Raw genomic sequence first — 12,975 nt, forward strand, 5'->3', positions numbered from 1 at the left:
GGACGGGAGGGGATCCGCTGCCCTCTAACCCCTGGGGGAGATGGACAGGAGGGCACCATCCCCCCAACTCTGGCGATGGGGAGACCGGCTGCAGGGGGATGTTTTCAACCCAGATGAGCATGGGGGACCCCATCCCCCCATCCCACCGCTGCCCCCCCAATCTTCCCCCGTCGCAGCATGTCCAGGGGCTGGCTGGAACTTCCAGAGCCGCCCCCCCCAGCCCCCAGACTCGGAGGGGGGGGCTCCCATTCCGTCCTATCCCCGCTCCCTCCGAGCTGCCAAGGACTTCGGGCTGGGACCCCTTTCCCCCGATAAGGGGATTTATATTTAGCAATAACCACTTAGGGGCTTATCAGCCGAGCGGCTCCCGCCCCAAATAGGGGAAAGGAGCCGGGGCTGGGGGAGATAACGGCCTCAGGGCAGTGTCCTTCCCAGGCCCCCACCCCCTGAACCAGCCAGTCCCTGCCCTGGGGCCGGGTGGGAGTCGGCACTCCCTAGAGGGGACAGGCCCCCTGCCCCATTCCCTGCCCCCTGAGCCAGTCAGTCTCTGCCCTGGGTCCTTGTGGGAGCCAGTGACCCATAGAGGGGACAGGCCCCTGCCACATTCCCTGCCTCCCTGAGCCAGTCAGTCCCTGCCCTGGGTCCAGGTGGGAGCCAGCGACCCATAGAGCGGACAGGCCGCACACCCCATTCCGCTCTTCCCCCGAGCCCGGATCTAGAGCCTGTGCAGAGCAAATAATATTTTTCCATTTTCTCCTCCCAGCTGTTTGTAGTGAAACCCACCTGCTCCTGATGGCAGACCAGTGAGTAACTGGCATTTGACTTGTTCAGCTCTGGGAAGGGAGTGTTTTCTAGTGGGTAGAGCCCGGGGATGGTGGGGGTTGGGAGCTGGAAGCCCGGACTCTTGGGTTCTCTCCCCGGCTCTGGGAGGCAAGTGGGGTCTAGTGGTTAGAGCGCGGGGGGGGGCTGGGAGCCAGGACTCCTGGGTTCTCTCCCCAGCTCTGGGAGGGGAGTGGGGGCTGGTGGGTCAGAGCAGGGGGGGGCTGGGAGCCAGGACTCCTGGGTTCTCTCCCCAGCTCTGGGAGGGGAGTGGTGTCTAGTGGTTAGAGCAGGGGGGGGCTGGGAGCCAGGACCATGTGCTTTTTGAGAAGGTACATCCCTGTCCCCGCTCTGTGCCTCTGTTTCCCAGTATGCCAAAGGGGGCAAATCCACCAGCTTGTGGGAGTGGAGAAGCGTTGATTGCTTTGCAAGGGGCTTTGGGCCCTGCCAGCAGGAGTTGCCGGTCGGGAGGGGGGGCGTAGACGGGGGCTTCCCGAGCCTAATCGCCGTCCATCTCTCTTTCTCTGCAGGGAGGACATCACCGTAAGGAGGAGGCGGGGGGGGGGCTTTCCCCTGCTACACCCGGGGAATCTCTGGGGCAGCACCATGGGGTGTGGGGGAGGGCTGTTCTGTGAGATCAAAGCCACTTTCACGGGTTGCCCCTACCTGGGCCTGGGTCACAGATGGTGCCCCCTAGAGAGGAAAGTCCCCGGGCCCCATTCCCCGCCCCTCTGAGCCAGCCAGTCCCTGTCCTGGGGCCGGGTGGGAGCCGGCGCCCCCTAGAGGGGAAAGTCCCCAGGCCCCATTCCCTGCCCCCCTGAGCCAGTCAGTCCCTGCCCTGGGGTTGGATGGGAGCCAGCGCCCCCTAGAGGGGAGAGGTCCTGTGCCCCATTCACAACCCCTAACCATCCGGCCTCCTGCTATATTTAACCTCCTGGAGGTTGCCCCCCCTGGTACCACCACCATTGTGTCCCCTCCCCCCGGATCAATGACTCCACCCACTTTCCAGATTTTTCGGGAACTTTGCCTATAAGCAGGGGAGGAGGGTTGGGTTATTCCCCCTCCCCAGCTTGCTGAAGCCACCCCGGCACCTCGGTGCAAAGTAGGGTGACACCCTGAATTCCTCACGCACCCCCAGTACGAGGAAGAGGAGGAGGAGGAAGAGGAGGAAGTGGTAGAGGAGGAGGAAGAGGCAGCTGAGGAGGGGCCCCAAGAACCGGAGCCCCCCAAGCCGGCTCCTCCGGCCCGATCGCTGGCCGACATCCCACCCCTCCGGCGCAAATCTTCTGCCAACTACCGGGCCTACGCGACGGAGCCACATGTCAAGGTGGGTGCTGGGCCTGGGGCGACTTGCTCCCCGCGAAAGGCTCTGGGCTGGGACCCCGAAGTGCTGAGGCTGGTTCCTGGCTCCGCCCCAGATGCCCCCTCAGTCGTGGGGGGGAGGTTTGCAGCTTCCTGATCTCGGTCGGTGTGTGTGTGTGTGGGGGGGGTGTCTGTGCAGCTCCCGGCGCGATGGGGCCCTGATCTCGGTCGATGTGTGTGGGGGTGTCTGTGCAGCTCCCGGCAAAATGGGACCCTGATTTCGGTCGATGTGTGTGTGGGATCTGTGCAGCTCCCGGCACAACGGGACCCTGATCTCGGTCGGTGTGGGGGGGGGGTCTGTGCAGCTCCTGGCACAACGGGACCCTGATCTCAGTCGGTGGGGGGGGTGGCGGGTCTGCGCAGCTCCCGGCACAACAGGACCCTGATTTCGGTCGGTGTGGGGGGCGGGGTCTGGGCAGCTCCTGGCACAACGGGACCCTGATCTCGGTCGGTGGGGGGGAGTCTGTGCAGCTCCCGGCGCGACAGGGCCCTGATCTCGGTCGGGGGGGAGGGGGTGTCCTGAGCTGCTCTCATAACACACCAAATAAAAACCCTCTTGCTTGTTCTAATGCAGAAAAAATCCAAGATTACGGCATCTCGGAAATTACAGCTCAAGGTAACGTCTCAGGCTTCCCGCCTGGGTGAGGGGGCGGGAGGCCGGGGTCGATGGGCCTGTGGGACAAGTCTGGGGAGGAGGCGGGAGGCCGGGGTAGATGGGCCTGTGACTGGGTCTGGGGAGGGGGCGGGAGGCCAGGATAGATGGGTCCGTGGGACAGGTCTGGAGAGGGGGCGGGAGGCCAGGGTAGATGGGCCTGTGGCTGGGTCTGGGGAGGGAGCAGGAGGCTGAGGTAGATGGGTCCGTGGGATAGATCTGGGGAGGGGGCAGGAGGCCAGGGTAGATGGGCTTATGGGTGGGTCTGAGGGGGGAATGGGAAGCCGGGGTAGATGGACCCGTGGGACAGGACTGGGGAGGGGGTGGGATACTGGTATTGATGGGCCTGTGGGTGGGTTTGGGGAAGGGGTTGGATGCCGGGGTAGCTGGGCCCATGGGTGGATCTGGGGAGGAGGGAGAGACCTGAGTAAATGGGCCCTTGAGACAGGTCTGGGGAGGGGGCTGGAGGCCGGGGTAGATGGGTCCATGGGACAGGTCTGGGGAGGGGGCGAGAGGCTGAGGTCGATGTGCCCGTGGGTGGGTCTGGGGAGGGGGAGGGAGGCTGGAGTAGATGGGCCCGTGGGACAGGTCTGGGGAGGGGGTGGGATACTGGTATTGATGGGCCTGTGAGTGGGTCTGGGGAGGGGGCTGGACGCTGGGGTAGCTGGGCCCATGGGTCAGACTGAGGGGTGTCACTCAGCCCCCCTCATGCCCCCCAGACACTGATGCTGCAGATCGCGAAGCAGGAGCTGGAGCAGGAGGAGGCGGAGCGGGGCCGGGAGAAGCAGCGGTACCTGGCTGAGCACTGCACCCCGCTCGCCCTGGCCAGCCTGCCCCTGGCCGAGCTGCAGGTAACCCCCCCTCGGACCCCCAGGCAGGGGGGAGGAGGGCTGGGTCTCACAGGGCGGTGAGGAGGCGTGGGTGATCCCTGGGGGTGGGGTGGGGGGACGGATCCAGGGGGGCAGAGAGGGGAACCCTTTTCTCCTCCTTTCTCTCCCCCTCCAGGAGCTGTGCCGGGAGCTGCACGCCCGCGTGGACCGTGTGGACGAGGAGCGCTACGACATGCAGGTTCGGGTCAGCAAGAACATCAACGAGGTATGGCTGGGACGGCCCCCCCCCCCGCTCCCCTTACACCCGCCTAGGCCAGCCCAGACACCCCAAATCCAGCCAGAGCCCCCACCCCCCTGCAGAAAGCACGGAGATGAGCGACCCTCCAGCTGCAAAACAAAACAGGTCACTAGGTGGCGCGGCAGCTGGTGGTTTAGCCCCGCCCCCTTAGCGCCCCCCTCCACTGCTCACTTGCCCGCAGTCACAGAGCGCCCCCCAGGCACATGGGGGCATCTGCCGCCGAGGTAGCGGTCGCGCCCCAGTCGATCCCCCACCCCCCTCTCTGAACGGCCCCAGAATCGAGGATCTGAACCAGATCTCGACCGCGGGGGAAGTGTCAAGCGCCCGCGCGCTGCGGCGATCCGTGCTCTCGGGCTGCACGCCATGATGCAGGCGCTGCGGGCACTCAATGCACAAGGTCTCCATGGACCTGCGTGCCAACCTCGAAGCAGCGTCAAGAAGGAACGATTGCGGAGAAGGTTGAGTGGGGCAGGCCGGAGGAGGAGGCTGGGGGGGTCGGGATGGACCGAAGGGAGAGGTTGGTAGGTGCCAAAGGGAGTAGCGGAGGAGAGGCAGGGGGGGGGCTAGAGAACCAAGAAGGGAGAGGCTGGGGGTCTAGAGGAGACAGGAGGGAGAGGCTCGGGGGGCAGGGGGAGCTGGGAGGGAGCAGGGGAAGCCCCCCATTCTGGGGTATCAGGACTGACTCCCGTCTGCCCCCCCCCGCAGGAGAACCGGGAAGTGGGCGACTGGCGCAAGAACATCGACGCCCTGAGTGGCATGGAGGGGAGGAAGAAGAAATTCGAGACCTCGGGGGCTGGGCAGGCCTGAGCAGGTGACCCCCCCGCCCCCCCATAGCCCCACAGCGCCCCCTGCTGGGAAAGATGGGACTGGGGTCACCGGGGGCTCCCCCCCCACAGCCAGCGCTCCTGCCCCACACCCCACAGAGCCCCCCGCTGGGAGACGTGGCGCTGGGGTCACAGGGACCCGCCTCCCCACAGCTGGCGCTCCTGCCCCACACCCCACAGAGCCCCCCGCTGGGACATGTGGGGGTGGGGTCACCAGGACCCCCCCCATCGAGCCAGCATTCCTGCCCCATACCCCAGAGCGCCCCCTGTTGGGAGATGTGGGGCCGGGCTTCCCGAGCTCAGATGGAGAGTGGGGCTGGGACATTGTTTCTCAGTGGTTTCAGTTTCCTCTTTGTCTTTCTGTTTCTCTCCGGCAGGAGCAGAGAATTGCTGATGTGGGGGGGGGGGAGAAACAAGAGGATGAACCCCAGAGAACTGCCCCCCCAGAGCCCCACCCCCGATTCTACCGCTCCCCATTCCCTTCCTCCAAGGACTCCCCTGGCCACAGCACCCCGCAGTGTCACCCCTCGGCTTTCAACCCTCCCCCCGCACCCTTCGCTGCCAATAAAGCATCTCTGAGTGTCAGGGGCCATCCATCCGTGGGCTCCTGTCCAGAGTGGGGGAGCTGCTCAGGGTCCCTGCGGGTCGGGGGTGGGACCCAGAGCCTTTCCCCTCTAGGGGGCGTCTTTCCCTGCTCCCTGCTCTAACCCACAGACCCCACTCCCCTCCCAGAGCCAGGGAGAGAACCCAGGCGGCCTGACTTCCAGCCCCCCCCGCTCCAACCACTAGACCCCACTCCCCTTCCAGAGCCAGGGAGAGAACCCAGGCGTCCTGGCTCCCAGCCCCCCCTGCTCCAACCACTAGACCTCACTCCCTTCCCAGAGCCAGGGAGAGAATCCAGGCATCCTGGCTCCCAGCCCCTTGTTCCAACAACTAGACCCCACTCCCCTTCCAGAGCCAGGGAGAGAACCCAGGAGTCCTGGCTCCCAGCACCCCCCCACTCCAACCACTAGACCCCACTTCCCTCCCAGAGCCAGGCAGAGAACCCAGGAGTCCTGGCTCCTAGTTCCCCCCGCTCCAACCACTAGACCCCACTCCCCTCCCAGAGCCAGGGACCCAGAACACTCATTTTGCCTGGCAAGTTAACAGTAGTTGCATCCTGGTACCCGAATTCCTTTGACGCTTCCCTGCCTGCCAGCCAGCCCCTGCCAGTGGCTACTCCCAGAAATCTCACCTCCTCTGCCCCCAAAGCAGCCGTGTGCCCCAGTTTCTCACCGCGGCTGTCACCCCCACCCCGCCGCGCTTGCAGTCACATGCACAGAGGCGTGTTTCATGCAGGGGAGAGGCTCCATTCGATGCAAGCAGCAGCGATGGGAGGAACGGATGATAACAGAAAACAAAAGTCCTTTTACGTAAATGCTTATCAAGTGTTACCTGACCTAGATAATGAAGTTGGTTTTCCCTCCCTGCTGGGGATAGAACCCAGGCATCATGGCTCCCAGCCCCCACCCACTACACCCCACACTCCTCCCAGAGCTGGGGGAGAACCCAGGAGTCCTGGCTTCCAGTCTCCCCACTCTAACCATTCAACCTTGCAGATGGAGATGGGCCCATTTCTCTGGATGCTCCTATGAGAAGTTGTCCTGTGTAGGTCATTGGCTCCTCTGTGTGGGCTCTGAACCCCACTAGCCCAGCTCCAGTCTCCGCCAATCTCCCCAGCGCAGCCGGCATCAGCCAGGGGTCCCAGGTGCCCACTCCTCGGCTGACCGGCCGAGTCCTGGTGGGTGGATCCCATTGGCAGCCTGTGGCCACCGGCTGAGCTCCTTTAGCCAAATCTCCCTCTCCACAGGGGGGAGAGATCGGCATTGATCCCGATCCACTCGGGCAGGAAGGCGGCCTCAGGCTTGAAGATCTTGAGGAAGGGGGAATCGGGGAGCATATAGTTGGCCAAGTAGATGGTCTCCCCACCGACCAGGTAGCCGACCCAAATGCCGAAGGTCCCGATGGTCATGATTGTGTGGTTGCAATGGGCCAAGAGAGCAAAGTCCCTCCCCGGCGACGACTCCTTCCCGTCCCCCGAGAAATACACGTCCCCCCGCGAGGCGTCGATGTTCTCCCGGCACCACTCCATCCCATTGCTGGTCACCACGAAGACCGGCTCCTGGTACTTGGCCCGGAAGTAGCCTATGGCCTTCTCCAGGTAGGCCTTGTCCGCCACCACCCCCTTCCAGAACATGGGCATCTCCTGGACGTAGTCCCCCCTCCGGACGTGGACGCCCACGTAGGTCACGTTCCGGCGCTGGCCACGCAGCCCAGCCAGGTACCGGTTGGCCTCCTCCTTGATGTGGTCGTGGAAGGAGAATTCCTGGAGGATCTCCTGCCGGAGGTGGTGGTAGAAGGTCCAGGAGCAGGGGTAGCCTGTCAGCCGGACGTATTTCCCCTCGATGTGTCTGTACTCCTCTGACATCCAGTCGTGAAGCCCGTAGTCCTTCCAGGGGATGTTCTGGACCATGTCGCTGGAGAGCACGGGCAGGGTGATGCGGAAGAGCGGCGCCAGCTGCTGGTGCATCTCTGGGAGGATGTAGGCCTGGCGCCTGTTCATCTTGGCCAGGGCGTAGAGGGTGGCGTATTCCCCCATCTGGTTCCCCAGGCGCCCGGCGGAGTTCATGGTCCACATGCCCTGCTCCGTGGTGGGGGTTGTGGGGGGCGTGGTTGGGAACTTGTCCGTGGCATTTGGGGAGGGGAGCCTCTCCCTTGCAGTGGGGAACCAGCTGTGTAGGTGGATGAGGAAGGAGAAGGTCATGATGGCCAGCAGATAGAGGCTGAGCTGGAGGGGCAGCCGGAAGGGGACCCAGGAGCCCGGGGCAGTCATGGCTCCCAGCGGTGATGAGGGAAGGAGGTCCCAGCCTGGGGAGAGGAGGAGCAGGGGGGAGGCTGGTGAGTGGAGTTGGGGGGGAAGAGAGGAATGGGGGCGATGGTGTGAGGAGATGGGAGAGGGTATCCCAGGGCCAATGACCCCCATTCCCCACTGCCCAATTGAGGGGCCAGGGGACCCCAGCTCCAGCACTAGGTCGAGGGAGAGGAGCAGAGTCACTTCCCTCACTTCTAACATGCACCGCTCTGCCAGCCCAGACCTGGGCTCCACTAGCTCTGCCCGTGCCCCTCACTCCCGACACACAGCCCCTGCCAGCCCAGATCTGGTCTCCCCCCAGCCCTGCCAGTCCCCCCTCACTCCCAACCCGCAGCCCCCTGCTAGCCCAGCCCTGGGCTCCCTCCAGCTCTGCCAGTGCCCCTCACTCCCGACACACAGCCCCTGCCAGCCCAGACCTGGGCTCCCTCCAGCCCTGCCGGTGCCCCTCACTCTCGACCCACAGCCCCTGCCAGCCCAGACCTGGGCTCCTGCCAGTCCCCCCTCACTCCCAACCCACAGCCCCTGCCAGCCCAGACCTGGGCTCCCCCCAGCCCTGCCAGTGCCCCCTCACTCCCAACCCGCAGCCCTCTGCTAGCCCAGCCCTGGGCTCCCCCAGCTCTGCCTGTTCCCCTCAGTCTCCACCAGCAGCCCACCTGTCACTGCTGGAGGAATGGGTAAAAGGGTACATAGGGGCAGATGGATGGATGGGGAGCAGGGTAGATGGGGGTGGATTGATGGGGAGAGGGGGAGATGGGTGGATGGATCCTTGGGGACAAAGGTAGATGGGGGGATGGATGGAAGGATAGATGGCTGGGGAGAAGAGTAGATGGGAGATGGATGGAGGGAGGGAGAGACGGCTGGGGAGAAGGGTAGATGGGGGATGGATGGAGGGATGGATGGATGGATGGCTGGGGAGAAGGGTAGATGGGGGATGGATGGAGGGATGGATGGAGGGACGGCTAGGGAGAAGGGTAGATGAGGAATGGATGATGGATGCGGAGAAAGGTAGATGGGGGAATGGATGGATGGAAGGATGGACGGCTGGGGAGAAGGGAAGATGGGCGGATGGATGGATGGATGCATGGATGGACAGCTGGGGAGAAGGGTAGATGGGCGGATGGATGGAGGGACAGCTGAGGGGAAGAGTAGATGGGGGGATGGATGGATGGATGCGGAGAAGGGTAGATGGGCGGATGGATGGACGGCTGAGGAGAAGGGTAGATGGGGGATGGATGGATGGAAGGATGGACGCTGGGGAGAAGGGTAGCTGGGTGGATGGATGGAGGGACGCTGGGGAGAAGGGTAGCTGGGCGGATGGATGGATGGAGGGACGGCTGAGGGGAAGGGTAGATGGGGGATGGATGGATGGATGGATGGGGAGAAGAGTAGATGGGGGGATGGATGGATGGATGGAGAGATGGAGAGATGGGTAGATGGGCGGATGGATGGATGCGGAGAAGGGTAGATGGGGGAATGGATGGATGGACGGCTGGAGAGATGAGTAGATGGGCAGATGGATGAATGGATGGATGGATGGAGAGACAGGTAGATGGGCGGATGGATGGATGGATGGACGGCTGGGGAGAAGGGTAGATGGGGGAATGGATGGATGGATGGATGGATGGACGGCTGGAGAGACGGGTAGATGGGCGGATGGATGAATGGATGGACGGCTGGGGAGAAGGGTAGATGGGGGAATGGATGGATGGATGGACGGCTGGGGAGAAGGGTAGATTCCTCATACCACTACCTAGGATCCAGGTGGTGTGGGAAGGTTGGAAAGTGTTTTGACAGTGGGGGTCATGGAACACCTCCTAGTTGACCTGGTCCTGGGTAATGATTTTTTCTGTGCAGCTCAGGTTAAAGTATTTGCCTGCAGCAGGAGTGGATTTTATGCTGGGACCCCCAAGGGAAAGGGTCAATGCTCAGGAACTGCAGAGGGAATGGGAGAGAGTCTCCTTGATTCTTCTGCACCCGGGGGAAGCCAGATGCTTCCAGGTGGGAGGGTGGTTGAGACCAGCTCCTGCCCTGCAGCTGGAGGCAGCACCACACGGGGAAGGGATGAGGGTGTGACGCTGGCCAGGGAGAGACCTGCCCAGGTAGTTAGCTGCCAGCAGGTCTCAGCTGAACCAGAGACGGACCCAGCTCTAGGGAGCAGAACAATGTGTCCCAGAGGAGAGCCCAGAGAGGGGACAGGGGATTTCAGAAACCATGGGGGTGGGTGTGGATTCCTGTGACTCTAACAGAGGGAAGCAGGGTCTTTCCATGTATGGGAGGGGCTGAGGCTGCCTCCTTTCCAGCAGAAGGCCACATGCCCTCGGGCGCGGGGGCAGGAGAGGGGTTATCGGGGATTAAGGGACCTGTCCCAGTTGTTAGCCGGCAGAGCTCTGCAGCTGAGCAAGAGATAGAGCCCTTCCTAGCAAGCCCCGTGAGATGGCTCTTAGGAGGGGGCCCAGAGGAGGAAACTGGGGAAGGAAGAGGGGGGAACAGGAATGTCTCCTCACTGGTCACTTGGGGCAGGACACTCAGGACACGAGGCGGATGACAGAGAAAGAGGTGACAGAGATGATTAAATGAAGAGGGGAACGCAGGAGGGAAGGAAAAGCCAGTGGCTGATTACAGGGGAGAAAGTCAAAGGACACCCTGTGTAATGAACAAACTAACCTCCAACTAAAATATCCAAATGGAGGCTGCAGGATCATAAAGATACAGTAACTCCTCGCTTAACACTGGAGTTCTGCTCCTGGAAAATGCGACTTTAAGCAAAACAATGTGAAGCGAATCCAATTTCTCCATAAGGATTAATGTAAATGGGGTGTGGCGGGGGGGAGGGGGTTAGGTTTCAGGGAAATATTTTTCACCAGACAAAAAAATGATCTATTATACAGATAGACATACAGTCCACGTTTTAAACAAACAACTGAATCCTGTTCACAGCAATGATGAGTGTGAAGCCTGGTTGAGGTGGTGGAGTCAGAGAGAGGGATATTTCCCGGGAAGCCTCGCTGCCAAATGATGAAGCAGCACTCGGCGGAGCCCTCCTGTTGTTAATGTCGCCTCTCACACAAGGCAGCGCAAACAAGAGGGAGGGGAGGCAGCATGGCAGACAGACACAGAGACACACCTTGTGTAGGGGGGAGAGAGATGCACACTGCCCCTTTCAGTAAGCTGACCCCCTCTGAAGCGCATTGTCTTCAGTGGATCAGGAAGTTGAGACAGCAGCTGCTGCCCCAAGCTCTCTCTGTCTTCTCCATGTGTCACCTCCCTGCTCTTTATAGAGAAGGGGTAAGTGGGGTGCAGGAGCAGAGGGGAGGAGGACACCCTGACATTATCCCCCCCCTTCTCTCCCTGCACAGCAAGCAGGAGTCTCGAGGAGTAGCTCCAAGGCAGAGGCCGGGGGCAGCACACGGCAGTGGGGGGAGGGACAGCTGAACAGCTGGCAATTGGTACCCTGCTGGGGGGGCTGTTGGGGGGGCTGTAAGCCCACCCTGGTTCCAAGCCCCCACCAGCTCACTCCAACGGGCTGCTCTTCCTCCAAGCAGCAGACAAAGCAGGCTGCTGCCAAACGACGTTAGAAGGGAGCATTACACAGCCTTAAACGAGCATGGTCCCTAATCGCTCAGCAACGAAACAACGTTAACCTTGACGACTTTAAGTGAGGAGTTACTGCACTTGTAAACGCACAGCTGAGCTTAAAAAAAAATTGGTGTTACCGAAATGTCGGGTCTGCCTAGCTGAGAGCCAATGACAGCCAGACAGGGATAAGGAAGGTTGCTTTATTCTGCAGAAGAAAGGAGAGTTTTGTACCTTAGTACAAAGACTCTACTCCATACAAAACCCAAGAATCTTTTATAGACACTCACCCGCAGGCTTCGTTCATGTTAGCATTTGATTGGGGGTTAGCAAACCCTGCACTTCTGCAATCTGCTCAGCAAAAACCGGCTTAGGACCAGCTTCAACTGCCTCAAGACTGATAAGGGAAGACGGTTCAAAAGTTCAGGCTACTGTGTCCGTGAGGTGTCCAGTTTCCCCTAATGGTTGCCAGCTATTATAAGGCCACTAGCTGTTTGGGGGTCGCTGCTGACTGTCACATTGGTATTAATGTTAAGTGTTGGGGATAAGAATTTTGACACGGAAGTTAAATCTTATGAAAACACTGCTTTTTTTCAGTTAATACTCAGAAACAGGTTTAAAGCTGATCGCAGCAGAGAAACCATAAAAAAAAAACCTGATTTGCTGTGTGTGCACGGGGAAACTGAGGCACACTGCCTCATGGCCTTCATGGCTGGATGTCAAGGGAACTATCGCACAAACTGTCTTCGAGCTCGGCCACGACTAACCCTCGTGCAGTAAACTAGGAGGGGAGATGTGACGCTCTGTACCTCGGGGGGACACCCAGCAACCCCATGTTCATTCTTGTAAAATGATTGTGTGGGATCCAATGCAAAGTCTGGTATGTTAGGTGTCTTCAGAAGGCTCATGATGCACTGAGCACTGTTGTCACAGTGATGTTATAGGTTATAATTTCATGTATATAATTATGAGGCTGAGAATGTGTCCTCATGGCTTTAAATAAGCCCAGGCAAAAACTCTCCAGGAGCTGAGGGGAAGTTCACACCTCATCAGGGCGAGGATGGGACAAACCCAGCCCAGCCTCACAGGAACAAAGGACGCTGGCCGAGGCAGCAAGGAAGGACCTGTTGGACTCTCCAGTGAGTCACCCCCCGTCCTTTGGCCAGTTTGGGACTGCGATGGGGTAATGCCCACCTAACCCTGAAGTGAGGGGGGACAAAGCAAAGAGGGAAGAAAGGACATGATAAAAGGGAGAGACGTTTTCCCTGCTCTCTCTCTTCCACCTCCATCTCCAGACACCACCACCCAGCGACTGAAGCGCTGATTGAAGGGGAGAGCCTGTCTGAAGGGCACCCAGCCAGCCTGTGGCGAGAAACATCTATGTTTGTAAGGGAACTGAAAGTGTTACGATGGATTGACCCATGGGTGGATGGACGGATGGGGAGAAGGGTGGATGGGGGATGGCTAGGTGGGGGGATGGAGAGAAGGGTGGATGGAGGATGGATAGGTGAGGGGATGGAGAGAAGGGAGATGGGTGGATGGACGGATGGGGTGGAAGGAGGGATGGATGGATGGGGAGAAGGGTAGATGGGAGATGGGTGGATTGGGGGATGGGTGGATGGGGAGAAGGGTAGATGGGGGATGGGTGGGTGGACGGATGGGGAGAAGGATTGATGGGAGAAGGGTAGATGGGGGATGGACGGATT

The 12,975-nt window shown here is 60.9% G+C and overlaps 2 protein-coding genes across 2 annotated transcripts; one reads left to right on the plus strand and one right to left on the minus strand.

The window, feature by feature from the left end:
• Positions 1-1,930: 1,930 nt before the first annotated feature.
• Positions 1,931-4,768, plus strand: TNNI3 (troponin I3, cardiac type; the record flags this gene model as incomplete). The annotated part of the gene is made up of 5 exons (XM_075071270.1): positions 1,931-2,146; positions 2,756-2,797; positions 3,553-3,684; positions 3,839-3,928; positions 4,667-4,768. Coding segments are annotated over 5 exons (582 nt in total), but the record flags the coding sequence as incomplete, so codon positions are not given.
• Positions 4,769-6,540: 1,772 nt separating this feature from the next.
• Positions 6,541-7,705, minus strand: LOC116840076 (galactoside alpha-(1,2)-fucosyltransferase 2-like). The gene has a single exon (XM_032806443.2). It carries the CDS (start codon positions 7,655-7,657, stop codon positions 6,611-6,613), a length of 1,047 nt encoding a protein of 348 aa, XP_032662334.1. The 5' UTR covers positions 7,658-7,705; the 3' UTR covers positions 6,541-6,610.
• Between the last annotated feature and the right edge of the window lie 5,270 nt (positions 7,706-12,975).

Source organism: Chelonoidis abingdonii, chromosome 11 (assembly GCF_003597395.2).
Source record: "Chelonoidis abingdonii isolate Lonesome George chromosome 11, CheloAbing_2.0, whole genome shotgun sequence".
Lineage (NCBI taxonomy): Eukaryota > Metazoa > Chordata > Testudines > Testudinidae > Chelonoidis > Chelonoidis abingdonii.